This window comes from Gobius niger (assembly GCF_951799975.1).
Source record: "Gobius niger genome assembly, chromosome: 2".
Lineage (NCBI taxonomy): Eukaryota > Metazoa > Chordata > Actinopteri > Gobiiformes > Gobiidae > Gobius > Gobius niger.
In genome coordinates this window covers 3143161-3164982 of record NC_136853.1, presented here as the reverse complement: position 1 = coordinate 3164982, position 21822 = coordinate 3143161, and the positions used below count along the sequence as shown (strand labels likewise).

Genomic DNA, 21822 nt, shown 5'->3' with positions numbered 1-21822 from the left:
GGCATCAAAATAGTGCTCAAAAAATGATTTATTTACAAAAAAAACATGAAAAATAAAGTGAAACAAAAAGCCTAGGACTTAACTTAAAGAACAAAGGAGACAAACACAAAAAAACGGGTGCAGCCTCACGGCAAACTGCTCTCTCCTGGACAATCCACACCTACCAAGTTTAGTAGGAGTGCCCCACCTCACCCACCTGGAAGCAACCACTTCACAGGGAAGGGAGGTGGGCCAAGTGGTCTTTAAACATAACCAAAACAAAACAAAGATAAGCAATAAACAATCACAAATTATACAAACAATAATCAAATCATATTAAAGCAATATACTTGATTACCGGAACCTAAAAACCCATACACAACAAATGAAACATAACATCCCCCCTTTAAATCAATCCCAGTGCTGCAGCCCAGCTACCCCAGGTGTCACCACTAATCCCCAGCTGAGCTGACAGCACCAAACCAATCAGAACGATCAACTAAATTAGACCAAACAATACAAAAAGCAAAATAACAGACCACTCCCACATACAGTGAAAGGAGGGGTGAAAGCCCCCCTTTCACACTTCCCCCTCCCCCGGGAGCTCGCCATCAGGATGGCGAGACAGGAAGTCAGCCACAACATTACTTTTGCCAGGTCTGTACTGAACTTGAAACCGATAGGGCTGCATTTCCAGCACCCATCGTGCAATGCGATTGTTCGTGTCCTTCATAGTGTGGAGCCATTGAAGGCCCCTGTGGTCAGTCTGTAGAACAAAATCTCGTCCGAGCAGATAGTATTTAAAACTATCCAATGCCCACTTTATGGCAAGGCACTCCAACTCAATAGCCAAGTACCTAGTTTCCCGTGGCCATAACTTACGGCTCACATAAGCCACTGGTTTGAGCGGGTCACCCTGAAGGAGAACAGCCCCCAGCCCCACTCCTGAGGCGTCCGTTTGAACCACAAAAGACTGATTAAAGTCGGGGCTCTGTAAAACAGGGTCTGTACAGAGTGCCTCCTTCAGGTCCTGGAAGGCTCGCTCATGTTCTTCTTCCCAGAGCAACTGGTTGGGCAGGGACTTACGAGTCAAGTCTGTTAGAGAGGCAGCACGGGTAGCAAAATGGGGCACAAAACGCCTATACCATCCTGCTAACCCCAGAAAGGACTTCAGTTGAGTTTTGGTCTGTGGCCGGGGACAGTTCTTCACCGCTTCAACTTTGTCCTGTTGAGGACGGATCACCCCGTGGCCCAGCAGATAGCCCAAATACTTTGCTTCCCTTTGAGCTATGGCACACTTTTTAGGCTGGGCAGTTAACCCCGCCTGCTCCAGACGCTGAAAAATGTCCTGTAAATGTCCGATGTGGTCTTTCCACGAGTGGCTAAACACCACAATATCATCCAAATAGGCCCCAGCAAAGCCTTCTGCTCCTTCCAGCACCCTGTCCATCAGCCGCTGAAAAGTTGCTGGTGCCCCCTGGAGGCCAAAGGGCATAACAGTAAACTGGAATAATCCTTGAGGTGTTCTGAAGGCTGCATACTGTCGTGCCTCTGGAGCCAAGGGTACCTGCCAATACCCCCGACATAGATCCAAGGTTGTGATGTATTGGGCAGTGCCGATGCGTTCAATTAAATCATCCAGTCGTGGAGTGGGGTAGGCATCGAAGTTGGACTGAGCATTGAGCCTTCTAAAGTCAATACAAAAGCGAATAGAGCCATCCTTTTTTAATACCAGGACAACAGGGCTGCTCCATTCACTTTGCGACCTCTCAATGACTCCCAGGGACAGCATCAACTCCAACTCCTCCTTTAAAGCCGGGAGCAACCTTTCTGGCACCCGATACATGCGCTGGCGAACTGGCGTGGAGTCCTTGAGGGTGATGTTATGCTCCACCAACGTTGTGTAGCCCGGCCGATCCACAAACAGCCCAGCAGGAACAACGGCCAGCAATTCTCTTTGCATCTCTGGAGATAAATGAGACAAGTCCAAGTTAATGTGAGTATTATGACTATTTTGAGGCAGAAACTGATCCGTCTGATCCTCTTCTTTCTTCACAGAACAAACCCACATTTGCTGACTGGCCTGTTCTGCCCGGCTGTGCCACTCCTTTAATAAATTAACATGGAAAGTCTGTTTTTTCTTCCTGCCCTGTGGCGTGGCAATTTCATAAGTTGTAGGTCCCATCTTTCTCAGTACTTTGAAAGGACCCTGCCAACGTGTCAACAGTTTATTGTCTGATGTTGGCAGGAGGAGCATAACATCCTGACCTGGCTGGAAAAGCCTGGCCTTGGCATTTTTATCAAAGTACTGCTTTTGCCTCACCTGGGCCTCCGCCATGTTGTCATGCACCAACCTAGAGAGTTTCTCCATCTTCTCCCTCATCTGCATAACATATTGGAGCACTGGAACTGGCTGAGGGTCACTGGCTGGATCCCATGCATCCCGGAGCACCTCCAGAGGACCTCGAACTTGCCTCCCATAGAGCAGCTCAAACGGAGAATAGCCTGTAGATGCTTGAGGGACCTCTCTATAAGAGAACATCAGATAAGGAAGCCAGCGATCCCAGTCTTTTCCATCCTCCGCAACAAATTTTCTCAGCATGGACTTGAGAGTTTGGTTATAGCGTTCTACTAAACCATCCGTCTGCGGGTGGTAAGGAGTGGTCTTTATCCCTTTAATACCCAATAGACGATAAACCTGCTGCAAAGTTTGAGAGAGAAAGGCGATGCCCTGGTCTGTAATAATTTCCTTGGGTAAACCCACTCGTGAAAAAAACTGCAACACTGCCTGTGCAATAGCCTGAGCAGTGATGCGCCTCAATGGAAAGGCTTCTGGATAACGAGTGGCATAATCACTCAGGACCAGTATGTATCTGAAGCCTGAGTGAGACCTTTCTAAAGGTCCAACAATATTCATTGCAATTCTAGCAAATGGCACATCAATGATTGGCATAGATTGGAGAGGATATTGTTTGGACTTTTTGTTACTTGTAACTTGGCAGATGGGGCATGACAAACAATATTTGTGAACATCTGTGTATAATCCTGGCCAGTAAAATTTATTAGCAATTTGCTCCAGCGTTTTGATTTTTCCTAGATGGCCAGCCCAAGGGATGTCATGGCCAAGAGTCAGCACCTTTTCTCTCAAACTTTGAGGAACCACCAACTGCTCCACAGCTCCCCCTTCTGGCTTATGGTACAACACACCTTCTCTCAAAAAATAGCTCTCAGGTTTTAGAGAGGTGCTTGGAACCACCTGATCGCCCTCAATTTCCACTGCACCTCTAAATGCAGCCTCCAGAGTCACATCTTCCTTTTGCAGTTGCTTTAACTCTTTAGGCAACTCCCACCAGCTCTGGTCTTCAGGCTGGAGAGGTTGAGGCAAACTGGGAGGAGTCTGTTTGGCAGTTCCAATAAATTTCTCTCTTCTCCGTTGATTTTTACTCTTTTTGATTTTCCCATTTGATTCTGTTGGGAAGTTACTCTGATGAAATGGGAGCTGCTCTAGCCATTTATCAGAGGAATCTGCAAGTAAATCATTTTCTAGGTTTTGCGCCCGGGACCGAGTAACAACAGCGTTTACAGGTTTGCAATTTTCCAGTAACTGTGGCAAAATTGGTACATCTTGTCCCATTAGCACTGGGTGACTTAAACTTGGCACCACACCCACTTCTAAGAAGTACTTTTGGCCCTGAATTTCAAGATGAATATGGGCAGTTGGATATGGCTTTTTGTCCCCATGTACACACCACACATCAACTACCCCCTCTCCAAATTGCTGATCTTGTACCAAATATGGCATAACCAAAGTTTGTGTGCTGGCTGTATCTAAGAGGGCTGTAGCTGGTGTGCCGTTAACTAACACTATAGCTGTTTGCATCTTGCCTTTTACATCTTGATGGTCAAATTTTTGCATTTTTATTTCAGGTCTAGGCATGCAGCACATAGTGTTAGCCCCTTTAACTTTCAGAGCTGGACATTGGGGTTTGATATGGCCCTCTTTTCCACAATAATAGCAAACTGGGGGCCCTTTTTCTTTCTTTATCTCAGACTTTTCAAAGTGTTTAGGATAGAACCTTTGGGTGTTTTCTGTCCCCCTTCCACCCTCAGTAAGACCACTCCCACCATACCCGACAGACTTACCCCTAGCTGGGGGCTGGTGGTGGCTCTGGTCATCTCTGAAGACTCTTGGACCTCGGCGAGCAGCAAGAAAGGCCTCCACCAGTTCTGCAGCCTGCTGACCAGTCGTTGGGTTGTGTTCTTTCACCCAAACCATTACTTCAGGTGACAAGGTGCGAAGATACTGCTCCAAAATCAGGGCTTCTCCGATCTGCTCCTTGGTCCTCTTAGCCGGCTTGATCCACTTCTGGTATAGGTCCTTCAGCCGGTTGTAGAACTCTTTTGGAGTCTCCCCGGGAAGATGTTCCGGCTCTCGAAATCTTTGTCGATACATCTCTTCATTAATTTCATACTTGGCCAAAATGGCTTCTCTAACTTTGTCATAGTCCATTGATTCCACAATGTCCATAGCTACAAAAGCGCTTCTAGCTCTGCCAGTCAGGTGAGGGACCAGATGCACCGCCCAATCGGTTCTCGGCCACCTATAGGCAGTTGCAAGTCTCTCATAAGTCGTTAGATATTGTTCAATATCGTCACCTTCTTCAAACTTGGGGATGGTGCCACCACCCCAAACACGATTCTGTGATGTTTCAGGTGCATACACGTCCTGGGAGTCACGTCTCAGAGAGGCCTCAAACACCTCACTTCTTTCGTTTGTACCTCCATATTGTCCATATTTTTCTCTGTCTTCTTCCAATTCCGTTCTGAAATTACCAAGCTGCACCTGGACACTTCTCCATCTTTGCTCTTGTTTATAGGCTTCTTTCTCCTGTGTTTCCATTTGTCTCCTTATCAAGGCGTACAATTTATCCAATGCAGCCTGATCTCCAGTCTTTGGGGGGTCACCTGCTGGCGCAGCAATAGCACCCTCTGTCGAATCTCCTTCACAAAACTGAGTGCCAGCATGTTGCTTGGGTCTGGCTGCCTCATCACCCTTCATGGCTTTTGTCACATGGCTTTTGTCACTTTTGTATGATGCCTGACCTGCTTGTTGTGCTCCAGTGTCGAGGAGGAAACATCCCACCGCTGCCACCAAATGTACAGATGTTACTGGATGTCCCGTGAAGGCAGGCGAGGAGGCATCAAAATAGTGCTCAAAAAATGATTTATTTACAAAAAAAACATGAAAAATAAAGTAAAACAAAAAGCCTAGGACTTAACTTAAAGAACAAAGGAGACAAACACAAAAAAACGGGTGCAGCCTCACGGCAAACTGCTCTCTCCTGGACAATCCACACCTACCAAGTTTAGTAGGAGTGCCCCACCTCACCCACCTGGAAGCAACCACTTCACAGGGAAGGGAGGTGGGCCAAGTGGTCTTTAAACATAACCAAAACAAAGATAAGCAATAAACAATCACAAATTATACAAACAATAATCAAATCATATTAAAGCAATATACTTGATTACCGGAACCTAAAAACCCATACACAACAAATGAAACATAACATCCCCCCTTTAAATCAATCCCAGTGCTGCAGCCCAGCTACCCCAGGTGTCACCACTAATCCCCAGCTGAGCTGACAGCACCAAACCAATCAGAACGATCAACTAAATTAGACCAAACAATACAAAAAGCAAAATAACAGACCACTCCCACATACAGTGAAAGGAGGGGTGAAAGCCCCCCTTTCACAGTCAGTAACTTTAGAAAACCACGAGCCACAGTGACCGGTGACCAAAAAGTGAATGTCAGAATCGTGAAGAGACTTTGAGCATCTGGAAAAGCTCCACATAAGATCATACATTATTACATTTAGGACATTTAGAACAAACATGTTGCATGTTGATGAGTTCATTTCAAGATTGTCTTATTGGTTTTCAGAAAGTTCCAGCGTCCCCTGATCCGAACATATTGTACATTGAGATGCTGCTCGTAATGTCGTGCTTTTGTCCCCAGGACGGTGAAATGCACAAAGCACAACTGGAAGCTCAACGTGTCCACCATGAAGTACGTGAATCCTCCAGACAGCTTCATGCAGGACGAGCTGGGTGAGTGCACTTTGTCCTTGGCCACTTTAGATAAACTTGTTACAGTTAAGCCAAAGGAAATAAAGCAAATAGGCTCAAAGTGCTCCCAAAATACTTGCAACAAATAGACTTAAAGGAATAGGCCACCGTTTTTACATACTGAGATATGTTCTTACCTAACCTTAGACCAGTTAATACACTGCTCACAAAAACTTAGGGCACACTCAAAAAACACATCCTAGATGTCAATCAATTCGATTTTTCGGATGAAAATCTTTATTCATAGTGTAGGGCAATGTGTTGAGAACAAAATAACATAAGAATGATAAATGGAAATCAAATTCTCAGCCCCTCGAGGTCTGGATGCAAAATTATAGTCAAAATCAAAGTGACAAATCAGGTCACTGGTTGATCCAAATTCTGTAGAAATTCCTCCAAACGAGTCTGTATCATCCTCAGTCGTGTGTGTGGCCTCCACGTGCCTGAATGCACTCCCTACAACGCCTGGGCATGCTCCTGATGAGACCACGGATGTCCTCCTGAGGGATCTCCTCTCAGACCTGGATTAGAGCATCAGTCAGCTCCTGGACAGTCTGTGGTGCGACGTGGCGTTGATGAATGGACCGAGACATGATGTCCCAGATGTGCTCTATTGGATTTAAGTCTGGGGAACGGGCAGGCCAGTCCATAACATCAATACCTTCATCATGCAGGACCTGCTGACACACTCTTGCCACATGTGGCCTGGCATTATCAGGCATCAGAAGGAACCCAGGGCCCACAGCACCAGCATATGGTCTTACAATAGGTCTGAGGACCTCATCCCGGTCCCCAATGCCAGTCAGGGAACCTCTGGCTCGCACATGGAGGGCTGTGCGGCCCTCCAATGAAATGCCTCCCCAGACCATCACTGACCCACCACCAAACCGGTCATGCTGGATGATGTTGCAGCAGCAGAACGTTCTCCAGGGCGTCTCCAGACTCTGTCACGTCTGTCACATGTGCTCAGGGTGAACCTGCTCTCATCCGTGAAGAGCACAGGGCACCATTGGCCAATCTGCCAATCGCTGTGTTCTCGGGCAAATGCCAATCGGGCTGCACGGTGTTGGGCAGTAAGCACCGGCCCATAGCCCTCATACCCCCCTCATACCCCCCTCGTACCCCCCTCATACCCCCCTCATACCCCCCTCATACCACCCTCATGGAGTCGGTTTCTGACCGTTTGAGGACCAACATGCACATTTGTGGCCCTCTGGAGGTCATTTTGTAGGGCTCGGGCAGTGCCTCTCCTGTTTCTCCGTGCACAAATGAGCAGATAGCGGTCCTGCTGCTGGGTTGTTGACCTCGGTCGCCCCCCCCCAGGTCTCCTGGTGTACTGGCCTGTCTCCTGGTATCTCCTCCATGCTCTGGACACTGCGCTGGGAGACACAGCAAACCTTCTTGCCACAGCACGAATGGATGTGCCACTTTGGATGAGCATCACTCCCTGAGCAGCTTCTGTGGGTTGTAGATGCTCCTCATGATGCCTCTAGTGGTGAGAACACTGGACAAATGCAAAAGTGTTCCAAAAATACAGTACAAAAGATGAAGACGGGGAAATGGTCTGTGGTTCCTCTTTTGGAGTGATCTTGCTAATTGCCGCTCATTTCCACCTGTGTCTGTTTAATTTCCACAACACCAAGTGAAACTGATTCACAATAAGCGTGGCTTCCTAACTGGACAGTCTGATATCCCAGAAATGTGACTGACTTGGAGTTACATTGTGCTTATTGAGTGTGCCCTAAGTTTTTGTGAGCAGTGTATATCCCCGTCTGGTCTTTGTCCGTGCGCTCTGTCAGGCAAACGGAGCACATACGCAGCCTCTCCCACATGTCATATAGCTCCAAAAAAGCTCACGATAGAAGCTACCAAGCTCTTCCACGTGTTCCCTATTTAAATAAAGTTACGTGAAGTGTTTTCATGCGAAGTATATTTACACAGAAATGTAACATGTCGATTTTATAAGCAGATAAAAAGGGGGACTATATTGTGAGGCGTAATGATACAGGAGCACAGCGTCCGCGCAGTAACTCCTAAAGACTTCCCCGCTCACTTCCGTCAGTAGAAGCTGCGTGACTTGTAGAGAGCCTTTTACAACAAGCAGAAAATATATTTTGGGAAAGTGCTGCGCATTCCTACCTCATGGTGGAGGTCCTGAGTCCTGTGTCATCGTCCGGGGTGAGTTAAATCTGTGAAACATTACTACACTATATACTTTCTGCTTGTTATCACAGCCCGGCACGATGCACGTAAAAGGCATTGTTCACAAGTTATCCACGCTTCTTCAACTGTTCTCTGCGAGCTCTCTACAAGTCACGCAGCTTCTACTGACGGAAGTGAGCGGGGGAGTCTTTAGGAGTTACTGCACGGACGCTGTGCTCCTGTATCATTACGCCTCACAATATAGTCCCCCTTTTTATCTGCTTATAAAATCGACATGTTACATTTCTGTGTAAATATACTTTGCATGAAAACACTTCACGTAACTTTATTTAAATAGGGAACACGTGGAAGAGCTTGGTAGCTTCTATCGTGAGCTTTTTTGGAGCTATGTGACATGTGGGAGAGGCTGCGTATGTGCTCCGTTTGCCTGACAGAGCGCACGGACAAAGACCAGACGGGGATATATTAACTCCACTAAGGTTAGGTAAGAACATATCTCAGTATGTAAAAACGGTGGCCTATTCCTTTAAGATGGAGAAATGTACTTGTTACATTCAGCTCTTAGAAACACTCTTAAATAGTAAAATAGTGGTATCTTGTGCACAATGACTACCAGGGACAGTATAAACAGTAAATAATGAAGTAAACAGACTATAAACAAGAATGTTATCACAGTGCAGGTTTACATCATAGTAAATACAGGGGTTATTGCACATGGTACTTCACAGTACATTTGAAAAGGGACCTGATGGAAAATGCCGTTTTATTTCTGGCCAGTGAAGCTCAGACGCAGGATTGTGTCCCTGTAACCTGACACCTGTTAAAATAATGAAGCAGGTGCAAACAATAGCAAGACGTGATCCAACCCCTGAGCTACGGCTGAACAGGTGCAAACCTATTATGATGCCAACAGTGCATGTGGCAGAAACCATGATAGCTCTGCTCTCACCTCGAAGGGTTCGTCTGTGTGAAACAAGCGGAACTCTGACGGTGTTAGAGAATTAAACAGTTTATTAATAAAGCACTTTACAACAACAACAACAAATGATCGCATCCTAGACATCATTTCAAAGAATCCATCGTGTGCGGCTCCCACTGATCTGTTTTAATTCACTCCGTCCTCACTCATCTGCTTCCTTGGAATTCTCCTCGACCCCACTCTTAACCCTGCATTCATCTCAAAACATATCACGACTCCGTCCAGCTCTCACCGTCTCCGCCGCTGGAACTCTGTCCGATTCAGGCTTTCATCACGTCCAGAATTGACCAAAACCCACCTGGACATTACTTTAAATGTCCAGTAAGTGCCCCCCAGTTTTTTATGTGCTGTTTTATGTTGGATTGTAGTGGTCCCTCGTTCATCGCGGGGGTTACTATCTAAAATATCCCGCAATATATGAAATCCACAAAGTAGTCAGCTTTATGTTTTACAACTATTATATATGTTTTAAGGCTGTAAAACCCCTGACCACACTTTCCTCACTGGTTCACACGGGTTCTCCCTCACGCCTGGTGTCACTGTGTGATTTTATTTGTCTTATAAGATTGTACTGAATAAGACTCGATCACGTTTTGTGTGAACTTTACTTAAAGGGGGGTCTTATGCAAAATGGACTTTTTCAAGCTTTCCATCATGTTGTTCTGTCTCTCCCTCATTAAAAACATGCCTGAAGTGTTGCCTTGGCACATTCACGTATTTCTGAGTAATCTGTAAAAACTCTGATGGCGGCCATTTTAGGGATAGGTTTGCCTGAGTCCTCCTAGGAACGCCCCCACCTCCTGGAGACGCCTCCGAGCTTTCGTCACCAGCCGAGTAACCAACCACTGCTCCTCAGCAGAACCCCCTCCCCACTGATGCCACAGACAGCGTGTGGAGGGGGCGTGTCTAAAGGCTCAGAGGTTCTTAAAGAGACAGAGGCCTATTTCAATACATTCACTACAGCCATTTTGAGAGAGACATTTTATACAAGGCAGTTATTCTAATTTACTGCATTTACAGACCAACAGTAACCTGGCTAACACCATGCTGCTGTGTGAGCTCGAGCCTGGGAACCATGGCCGAAATTTTCGCATGGATTTGGGAACCAATCACTGAACGAGAAGCGACGGCAAGTTGATGACGCTATTCGATATACGGAAGCTTGTAGTTCATTTACGGATAAAAATAAATAAAAACAATTTACGGATCTAACATGACAGCAGCAGACGCGACGCTATTTTTTGATCAAGCTTTAGACCTTGTTCTAAATAGTTTAGCTCGAAAGTTTACAGCTGGTGCGTCATATGTCATCTCATACGATGATACGATTGGCTGTGGCCTCGTGCAGACGCATGACACATTCGTATCGCCCAATAAACGGCTCTGGACGATCGTAAACCACACCTCTCCAACGAGAAAACGAATTGGTGTCCCCAGACTAAATATCACTTGTGATTTTAGTCTGGCGTTAGCAGGGCCAGACCAACAGAAGGTTTGGTCATCATTGTAGTGAGCTATAGACTGGTGCTATGTGATTGAAAAAAGCACAATACCCCTCTTTAACATGTCTGAAAAGCACACAAAACTGTACCAAGTTTCCAACAATGGGGTGAACATGGACGATGGAGCGAGAGTCTGAATAAACAATGATGATGAATACACCACCTAAGAGCTGTAGATTCACATCACAGACGTGGAGAAACATCGTGAGCTGCTCTCGTCTCCGGTGAGACAATCGTCACTATGACCAAAGCTTTATCGTAGCAGTTTCGGGGTCAGAGGGCGAGCGTTTCGCTGAAGCGAGCGCCACATGCTCGCGGAGTTTATAATCGCGGAGACGTTCAGAGAAAGTGATCGCGGAGTCGGACCCGCTCGTGCCCGGCCTGTGTTGCTGTGAATCTGTGGTGTTCAGTGTGTCCGCTGACCCTACAGAGATCCTCCCTGCAGCGAGACGAGGGCTCACTCTGCGACGAGCCAATCAGGACGCAGAACACAATGTGCGTATGCCGTTAATACTTTGTGTTAAAAATAAGTCGGCGAAAGAGCGAGGGATGTATGCACTCTATTGTATTTCTGTGAAGCGTCTTTGAGTGTCTAGAAAAGCTCTATACAAATAAAATATATAAAACTATTAGGCCAATTAAAATCACTTCTGGAGCCCGGAAACGCAAGAATCCACGTAGCAAACGTGCACCGATACACAAGTAACAGGGATCAGAAATATGTACACTGTGTCCAAATGATTATGCAAACTGTATTTCTGAGTCAAAAAGGTAAAGAATAAATAAATAAATAATTCAATGAAACTCATGGATGGTATCGTGTCTTGGGGCTCTATGAATCACTGACATGAATCTCAGAGACCTGGGATGATCAGTTTTCAGGTTAAGCCCAGTTCAGGGAAAAACTACTGAAAAAAGATGTTCCACTTTATGAAGCAGATCAACATTTTCAAGCAATAAAGGAAAGAAAAAGGATCTCTCTGCTGATGAAAAGCATGAAATAGTTGAATGCCTTGGTCTAGGTATGAAAACCTTCGATATTTCATGAAAGATTAAGTTTAATCATCGAACTGATAAGAGATTTGTGTCTGATTTAGACACACACGGGTTTGTGCAGATAAAGGCACAATACGGACGGTTTCTGCCAGACAAGCACATCAGATTAAGAGAACAGATGCTACAAAGCAGCAGACAGGTATTTTAAGCTGCTGGTGCCTCTGGAGTCTCCCGAACATGAAGCTGTAGGACCCTCCAGAGGCTGCAGTTGTGCATAAACCTTCTATCCGGCCTCCCCTACACAGTTAATTGAAGCTGAAGCAGAAACGGCTGCAGTGGCTCAAAAATACATGAGACTCATTTTCAAACAGTCTTGTTCACTGATGAGGCCGTGTAACCCTGGATGGTCAGATGGATGGAGTAGTGGATAGTTGGTGAATGACCACCATGTCCCAACAAGGCTGTGACGTCAGTAAGGAGGGGGCGGAGTCATGGGGAGAGCTGGTCGGCCCCTTTAGGATCCCTGAAAGAGTGAAAATGACCTTTCTGACTGACCACTTTCTTCTATGCTACAAAAAGAAGAGCCGTGCTTTCCCGAACAAAATCATCTTCATCATGACATCATGTCCTGCTGTAAAGAAAACCTCTGCATCACTGGCTGCTATGGGCATAAAAGGAGAGAAACTCATGATGTGGACCCCCTCCTCCCCTGACCTCAACCCTATTAAGAACTGTTGGAGGATCTAGCAAAAACATCTATGAGGGTGGGAGGCAGTTTTCATCCAAACAGCAGCTCTGGGAGGCTATTCTGACATCCTGCAAACAAATCCAAGCAGAAACTGTCCACAAACTCACAAGTTTAATGGATTTAAGAATTTGAGACTGTTTTAACTGGCAGTTTTTTTTCCAATCACATTCATATTATCCTCTAACAGTTACAGACTTGAAAATTATGCTGACCGTCATTCGAGTTGATAAGAAAATCTTAGAAAAATATCATTTGCATAATAATTTGGAACACAGTGTACTCTGCGAGCTGTAATTTTGGGTGATAATAATAAAGTAATAAAAGATGGCTCTGTGGCTCCTCCTCAAACGGAAGACATGTCATGGTACAGAGGAGGACCAGGAGGCGACACAAGTGTGTGATTCTTCCCTGATGATGTCATTACCCCGATGATGTCATTACCCTGAAGCCGTCTCATTGTAACTCACAGTATTGTGAACTATGTTGTTTGGCAGGAAAATATGCCACTCCCAGTTCTTTCCAGAATGTGAGTGAAACGTCGACCTGTGACCTTTGACACTGCCTTCCAGGCACAGCTATTGTCCACTGGAGGTTTGTTGAAACTAAAATCCGCCCTATACCTCAACATACTGTATATGATATTGGAGAACGTTCGCCTTTGGGCCACTTTGAATAGACCTGCTGTTCATTTGCTGGGAAAATCCACTAAATGAAGGTCTCAAGTGACGGTTTTTAAACGGCGTAGGTGACTTACAAACATACAGTGATTTTTACTTTATTTTCTCCCATTTTGTTTTTGGTTTGTTGTTGATTTTCTCTGGAAGTGCCAGGACCTGTTACACGTGGCCTGTGGAAATATAACTACATAAATGTGACAATGGAAAGTGTTTTTCATACTGATGGGTTTCCTCCTGTTCTGTAATAACTGTCGGTTCAGAGGTGGAGGTTCTGGAGGGCGGAGGTCTGCAGCTGCTGGAGTTGGACCCTGAGGACCCCTGGTTAAAGGACCCCCGGGAGACTCTGGAGCTGCAGCCGGGAGAGGTGCAGGTCTGTGAGCTTCTACTACAGTCGACACTACACAAGAGGAGTGGTTTTGTCTCGGGCCTTTCAACCTCTGCTGCCAGATCAATGGGCCTTAAGTCCTATTCACTATAGTGGGATTAAACCATTAGCTTCAGAGCTGTTTACAAAGCTCCTTTCAAACACCCGCTCGCCCAGAAATGTTAGTTTCTCTGGATTTTCTTTTCAATGCGCTCAGATATTGATCTAAATATGTTTATTCCTTTCACAATGACTGCTTGTTTTAAAGGGAGACACTGCAGCAAAAGGCTTGGAGCTAAATCGGTCTCTTAACCTCTCAGCCCCCAGCCTTAACCAAGTACATTAAAGTTCAGCTTTACCTGAATCTAAAAGCTCACAGCCTACAGGCCAGTGTAATGCCTCATTTGAAAGCTAAGACCTACAAAACTGATCTAGAAGGATCTTTTTCCTCGCATTTTGTCACTTTTTTGTTGTGTTTTTGTAACTTTCTCACCCTTGTTCTTCCTCTTCGTCTTGTTTTTTGTCGCTATTTTGAAACATTTTGTCTCTTGTTCGATTTGGTTAAAGTCGAACAGGAGATTTGCACGGGAAAAGAGTCTCCGAGGACGTCAATAATATTTACTTTTGAGCAGAGGTTCGAGGTCGTTCTAATCCTGGGCACGTTATTATCGGTGCAGTAAAGCTGGATCCCTCTGAACAGCTGTAAACACTCTGTGCCTCCTCACAGTTCCTCAGGTGACTTTAACACCTGATTTGTGTGTGAACAGGTGACTTACCTGACCCACGCCTGTGTGGAGCTGCAGCTGGGCTCGTGCCGGTTCCTGTTGGACCCGTGGCTTCAGGGCCCGGCCTTCGCCCGAGGCTGGTGGCTCCTCCACGAGCCTCCCGCCGACTGGAGAGACCGGCTGTGCGGAGCGGACCTGGTCTACATCAGCCACATGCACTCCGACCACCTCAGGTAACCACAGCCTCCTGCCTCTCAGTCAGGAGGGTGGAGCTTCACAATATACACACATCATCGGTTTCCAGGATCTCACAGCCGCCATCTTGCTGACCAAAACAATCCCTCACTCAAACAAAAAGGTTGGGGTCAGGGCCTGTATCCAGTGTGTGTTTGTTCTTTTTGAATTGAGTTTGAGCGGCTTGTATTCAGGTGCGCTCGAGAGTCCGGGATTCACGGTGGAAAGTATGAACTTGTTTGTTTTTGCAGCTACCCCACTCTCAGAGTCCTGTCCGAGAGGAGGCCGGACACGCCCATCTACGTGGGAGACACCTCCAGACCCGTCTTCTGGTCAGTCTGAAATCCACTGTCAAATATTTCAAACGAAGCACCTCGTCTGACCGTGTTTAGCATCTGTAGAACCCGCTCATGTTCGATGTATTGGGGCAGGAAAATATCACGGTAAACGATATCATGGACTCTACTCGATGTGTCGACTCTAAAGCCTGAAAATAACGATAAACCTTTGCTCTAAAAGTGAACGATCCTGAAATACGAGCTGCAATAAACATGAAATATAATGTAACCCAAGAGTTTCGCCTGTGGCCTCTTTACTGTTCGCAAACCTCGTGAGAACCCAAACCCTCGCGCCAAATGTTTTTATTGGTTTATTAAGAACAAACAGGTGAGTGAAGAGGGATCATCTGTTCACACTAAAAGATCCTCATGTAGTAACGTTTACGCCACTGTCTGTTATAGTGTAATTAAGAGATCACGTTTTTATCACCGACAGCTTTGATCGGTTCAACCACTGGTCAAACAGTCATCGTTTAACATCTGTAAATGTAATCCGAGTTACTCCAGTTAAAACACAAGTTCTACAAAGAACAAATGCTATTGCTGGGTTTCAGGGGACATCACCGCGTTCTAAAGGCCTATCTATTATAGAAAACGCAATCTCAATGGCCGCCGCCTGGACGCCGCCATGTTTATTTCCCATACCGACTTTGAAGCTAAGCAGGGACGGGCCTGGTTAGGACTGGGATGGGAGACCGTTTGGGAACACCAGGAAGCCTGGCGACAGTACTGAGTGTGTGCGTGGTTGGTGCTGCCGTGCGTGTGCGCGCATCCAAACAGGGCGGTGTGTGCGTGTGTGTGTGCGTGTATGTGCGTGCGCGCGTGTATGTGTGCGCGCGCATCCAACCAGGGCGATGTGTGTCATTGTCACTCACCGCTAACCTGCAGACGCAGACGTTCCTCCAAAACACATCTGCGTGTCTTTGTTTAAGTCTCTCCTGCAGTTACCGAGGCTGTGGTTCATTTTACATCCAGGGCTGCGTAATGTTAGACACGCAGACAAATGCGTAACATCCAATCCTGCCCATATACGTCTCCAAAGCTTTGTCTCCGAAAAAACAGTACACGCAAAACATTGCCCAAAACCTGCTCAAACACGAGCCTCTAATCAAACGCGCTGCTCCGACTGATTTATCCTCCGTGTGCGTAAAAGCGAAAATGAAACTACTACTTAACGAGCGCATGGCCTGCACTGCGTAGTTTTTTTTCTTTTTTTTTACTTTGCTGCTGTACCATTTGTTTTCTATTTTGCTGTCACGTATTGTGAGCCCAGAGGTACATTTTATTCTAAAGCAGCTTTGAACGCATTGCCCATTTTATTGTCAGGTTATAAATACTGTCTAACAACGATCATTAGGCTATTTCACTTCAAAACCTACTCATTATTTTTTTGATTGTGTGCACTACCGTGATGCACCAAACCACGGGTCCTGCACCGTGACCCAAACCGTTAGAGCTGAACCCCTAATATTTATCCATAATTATTCCACTGTCTCTTGAATTCTATTCCCTGAGTTTAGCGAAAATATTGTCGATGTAGTTTATAAGAAAGGAGCACGGGTGCATCAAACACTCCAATTGCAGTTTGTTTGACATTATTTTTAGCATTCATTATTTTACACATTTGTAGTGGCCATAGTTTTTGGAATGGGTTGGGAACCACTGGTCTACAGCTGACCTGTGTGACGGGTTGGACATTTCTTTGTAATCACTCATAATCTCAGAATATCAAATGTGGAGACTAGCGAGGCCCGGCCGAAGGCCGGGTCTCAGCTAGTAATATTATAAAGAGGTTAAATTATTTTGTTTTTGGGACATTTTGGTCTCGTACAGAGAGATCCTGGACCCAGTGACTCATATTAATGATCATTTTAATTCATACATTTTCTTTTTGAGATGCGACTGGTGAAAGTGTAACGCATTGCTTTTTAGAAGGGGGCGTGGCTTTGCTGATGGGGAAAACCGAATCTTTTGGGAAACACAATTTTTTCACTCTTTTCAGCCATTTTCGGGCGAAATATAAACGTATTTATGACGTACAAGTCAAGTGTAAATCGGGTCCATATGGAGTTTACTCACAGCAGATTGTTCAGTAGAAGTGAAAAAGCAGCAGTCGTAGCTAACGTTAGCTAGCGTTAGCATTAGCCCGATGCTAACATGTAGCATCATGTTAGCATTCTCCTTTATTCATGTTTTTATGGGCTGTTGAACCACTTTGCTCCTCCCCATGTCTTTGTATCTTTATTCAGTAGAAACTTTATTCAAAATTCAGCATTTGTTAAAGTAGTTTTTGAATAATTAGAGAAAGTTTAGATTTTTCTCAATTGTTTTCCCCCTTAACTGTTTTCAAACATGACCATATATGGGCAAATCCAGAGACACCGTCTGTGTCTATATGCTTAAGTGTGACGTTACGACTTCCGCTTCCGGGTCCGAGCCGACAAATATGCGAGAAAAAAACTCTTCAAAACAACCATCAATATTTCTGAAACTCAGCAGAGAGTTGCTGAACTTACTTTTCATCAGACTCATTAGCCAAAAATGCCGCACCTGCTGCTAAAAAAGTAATATTTACTCAAGTCAATACCTCCGGGGTTAGCGTAGCTGCTGCGTCGTTAGAATTTATCTCCGCTAACCCGGATGTAGCGATTTTGGTAAATATGACTTTTACAGCAGTAGGTTCAGCGTGTTTGGCTCATGGTCCTGATTAATAAGTCTGTTAAGTAACTCTCTGTGGAGTTTCACAAATATTGATTGTGGTTTTAAAGATTTTTTTGTAGTTTCTTGCACATCTGTCATCATGAGTTATTCATTGAACAATTGAAGTGGACAGTATAGTCGTAGTAGCGATGGTGACGTTCTTAGTCACATATTGTAGATGTTTTTTGAAACAGAGCTGATACATGAGTTCTCCTCTGACACTGGCCTGCATCTCCACTGCTTCACTAAGATACATGAGTTCTCCTCTGACACTGGCCTGCACCTCCACTGCTTCACTAAGATACATGAGTTCTCCTCTGACACTGGCCTGCACCTCCTCTGCTTCACTAAGATACATGAGTTCTCCTCTGACACTGGCCTGCACCTCCACTGCTTCACTAAGATACATGAGTTCTCCTCTGACACTGGCCTGCATCTCCACTGCTTCACTAAGATACATGAGTTCTCCTCTGACACTGGCCTGCATCTCCACTGCTTCACCCTGGTGTTCCTGTGCTGCAGGTATCTGGAGCGAAGCGGAGTGAAACTCAACAACATCAAGGTGGTTCCATTTGGCGTCTGGCAAAACGTAAGCAGCGGAAGTGTTGGTGTCCCAGTAAGTACAGGAAGTAGCACAGAAGTGAGACTCTGACCCGTCTCCGTGTGGCGCAGGTGGATGAACATTTGCGGTTCATGATTCTGATGGACGGAGTTCACCCTGAAATGGACACTTGCATCATTGTCCAGTACAAAGGTAAATCCAAAGCAAGTGACTGAGAGTTCCAATGCAGCTAATGTTATTTCATTCTAAGCTAAAGCTGCACTATGCACAAGGCCGTGGGAACCCAGGGTGCTGAGGGGGCTGCAGCTCCCCCTGTTGGATAGTTTGGGAACTGCAGACCATATTAATAAAAAGGAAAAAGTGTTTTTGGGGTACATTTTGTCCCTCAGCCCCCCCTAACTAAATCATCTTCCCACAGCTCTGACTATGCGACATCTTTATGTTCAAATAAAGTTCATATTAGTGCGTATTTGTTCTTCCAGTGACCCGGGGCTGCTTGGGGGGTTAGTTTAGTACCTTTACTTTCCATCCTGGTGGCTCCAATGATGCTTGAGGATCGATTCTATTTAAGGGTTTTGGGGGTTTCTGGTAGGTTTTCTGACGCGTCATTAACACTGAGCACGTTACGTCCACGGCCCGTTTTACGTACGTGAAATCACACATTCTAGTTTCCACAGTGTCCGTACGTCTTTAATCCGTCATGTAATAATGTAGACTTTTAATCACATGTCAGTGATGACAGTTTATTTTCAGAGTTTAAAATGCTACAGTGGTTTACATAAGTATGGACCTCTTTAACTTTTCCACATTTTGCCACACTATGGGACAAAAACATAAATACATTGAGTTGAAATTGTATATGAAAGACGCACACTAAGTGACACACAATCGTGAAGTCAAATGAAATTTATACATGATTTTGATTTGATTTTTTTTTTGTGGGATGTACAAAAGTACCAGCCCCCCTTTCCTTCTAGTGCAGCCAGTCGCCTTCAGAAGTTGCCTGGTGATTTCTGAATGATCCCATGTTGACCCAGTGACTAAACAGAGTCGACCTTTGTGTTTCTAATGTCAGTGCAAACACAGCTGCTCTGTGATGGTCTCAGGTCTGTTAGAGACTATTGTGGAGCAGAAGCTTCATGAAGTCCAAGAACTCACCAGACAGGTCCGGGATCAAGTTACTGAGAAACATAAAGCTGGGTTAGGTTATAAGAAGATTTCCAAAGCTTTGAATGTCTCACAGAGTACAGTTAAATCCACCATCCAGGAATGGAAAGAACTAAAGACCTAAACTTACTGACCGACCAAGGACAGCACTGACCACAGCTGTTACAGAGACGCCTATGATGACCCTGATGAACTGCAGAGAGACACAGCTCAGGTGGGGGAAACTGTCCACAGAACAACTATTAGTCGTAACTGCACAAATCTGGCCTTTATGACACAGTGGCATTTTTCAAAGAAAACCATAAGACGTCCTGTTTACTGTTTGCCAGGAGCCACATGGTGACTTCTCGCAAACAGAATTTTTTGGCTGAATATGTCCAGAAGAGACGCAAGGGAAACTTCCAGGAAAGTTTCTTGTTCTGGAGTGGTGTTACACTGTTTATTGTCCCACCGAGACGCAGAGAAGCCGTTCTGGACACCTGACACAGTGTAAACATCCATCCTTTTTCTTCCTCTTTATCCGGGGCCTGGTCGCGGAGGCAGCACTTCCCGATCCACACACACCTCCTTAAATCACCGCCGGGTCAGTGAAAGGTCAACTACGCACTAATATAAACGTCTCCTCACTCCTGACAGTCGCTCTTGTGTGGTAGTAACAGACAGTAGGCCTACAGGATAACACCCTGCATGTTCTGCACAGCGGCTTTAAATGAACTGCTCGTTCTAGGCCACATGATCTTGAACACGGTGGACTGCACCAGGCCCAACGGGGGCAGGCTTCCTCGGAACGTTGCCCTGATGATGAGCGACTTTGCCGGGGGAGCGTCCGGGTTCCCCATGACCTTCTACGGAGGCAAATACACCGGTCAGTCCGTCAGATTGTGTTTCACTACGGTAAACCTGAGCGTGTTTGGAATAACGTTTGTTTTCTTTATAGTGCATATATGATTATCTAATTATCGTTACTTATAGAGCCGTCCATTAGAGAAATCAGGTAGAGCTCGTCTGTCTTAAGGTCACTGACGAAGCCTTGTGGATGAGAGGCGAAACGTTCCACACTTCAATAGAGCACAGACTCAAGAAACTTCATTGAAGTCTGGTTTTAAAAAAAAGAGGTTTAGGTTCCAGCTGGTAACGAAAGCAGGTGCCGAAAAGAAATGTTGGGGTGGCAGTCGTCCAGCACAGCTACAAGGTTCATAAGGTAAAAGCAGTCCTGAAAGATGAGACCATTAAGACATTTTAAAACCATTGAAAGAACTTTAAAGTCGCTCCTGAAACACACAGGAGCCAATGCAGCGATTCTAAACCGGTGTAATGTGGTCCCGCCTCCTGGTGTTCGTCAGGACACGAGCTGCTGAAGTTTGTAAAAGTTGTAAACCTGAGATCCTCTTTATAGGAGGACCAGAGAGGACATTACAGGACTCGATACGACCGGTGATAGAATCATGCATTAGTGTCTCTGTGTTGGCCTGAGAGAGAATGGGACGACTCTGGCTATCAGGGCCGGCCCGAGCCAATATGATGCCCTATGGTGAGATTGAACTTTTACGGCCAAACTTTTATGTGCATAATTCTCCAGCTGCCGCACCGTGCAGAAACAGCCCCTCAGCATTACAGAAGGTGGGTTTGATCATACTTCAAACGAGCTGAAATGTTGTGCTGTCTTGGATTAGTATTTGGAACAAGACTATCCCACACAAAAGGTCCAGCCTCATGTGTTGAACTATGTGTTGCCTGATGGGACGCTGCCTGTGCCTGGTGTATTATCGGCCTATATCAAATCTGCCCTTTATAGGAATTGTCTTGGAGAAAGTGGTTTACAGCCAGCTTACGGACTTTCTTCTTGTAAATAATGTTTTTGACGTGTTCCAATCGGGCTTTAGACCCTGTCACAGTACTGAGACAGCCTTGATCAAAGTGACAAATGACATCAGGCTAAATACCATAGACTGTAAAAAAAAATTGACGTCTTCTGCTCACTCCTCCCCGTTTACCAGATTGACCACGGCCGTGGGGCAATTCATGGCGGATTTACAGGCTCCCCCTCCCCAGCTCTGACGAAGCATGTTCCTAAAAAGGACATACGGGCGGGATCTTCACTGTAGACTCGGCCCTTGTGTGACGTGTAGCTCGCGCTGCTCCAATGCTAACAGTCCGAGCCTCATTAAGTACGAGATTTCAAAAATTCATATTACGAAAACCAGCCTGGTTTCATATATTGTTATTAACCCAGCGTTATCTCAGGAGGAATATCTAGCCTAGTCTAGTGTTGAAACAATTGAAACCAGGCTTTAAAGTAGTTTTTAACGTGTCTGAAGTCCAATGCTTTTCAATGGGGGCCTAGCGGCGATATGGAGGTACTACAGCAACGGCGGAGCAATGGCGGCCCCCACGTTTGTGGTCAAAAAGCAGGGCAGCCAGCGGCCATTGCTAAATACAGATGCAGGCAAGGTCACAGTCTTAGTTCTGCTGGACCTGAGCGCTGCGTTTGACACAGTACACCACAGGATCTTAATAGAGAGGTTAAAAACCTGGGTTGAGAGAGTGAATGTGTGACTG

The 21822-nt window shown here is 45.6% G+C and overlaps 1 protein-coding gene across 1 annotated transcript in view; it reads left to right on the top strand.

The window, feature by feature from the left end:
* LOC306959899 (cytidine monophosphate-N-acetylneuraminic acid hydroxylase-like) overlaps nucleotides 1-21822 on the top strand; it is a gene marked incomplete at both ends in the record, with an annotated part of 31262 nt that overhangs the window by 1662 nt on the left and 7778 nt on the right. The window contains 7 exons of the mRNA XM_079552151.1: nucleotides 5999-6090; nucleotides 13434-13543; nucleotides 14305-14495; nucleotides 14748-14828; nucleotides 18057-18123; nucleotides 18207-18288; nucleotides 19991-20128. Coding sequence (XP_079408277.1) covers nucleotides 5999-6090; nucleotides 13434-13543; nucleotides 14305-14495; nucleotides 14748-14828; nucleotides 18057-18123; nucleotides 18207-18288; nucleotides 19991-20128 — 761 coding nt within the window. The remainder of the gene's footprint in view (nucleotides 1-5998; nucleotides 6091-13433; nucleotides 13544-14304; nucleotides 14496-14747; nucleotides 14829-18056; nucleotides 18124-18206; nucleotides 18289-19990; nucleotides 20129-21822) is intronic.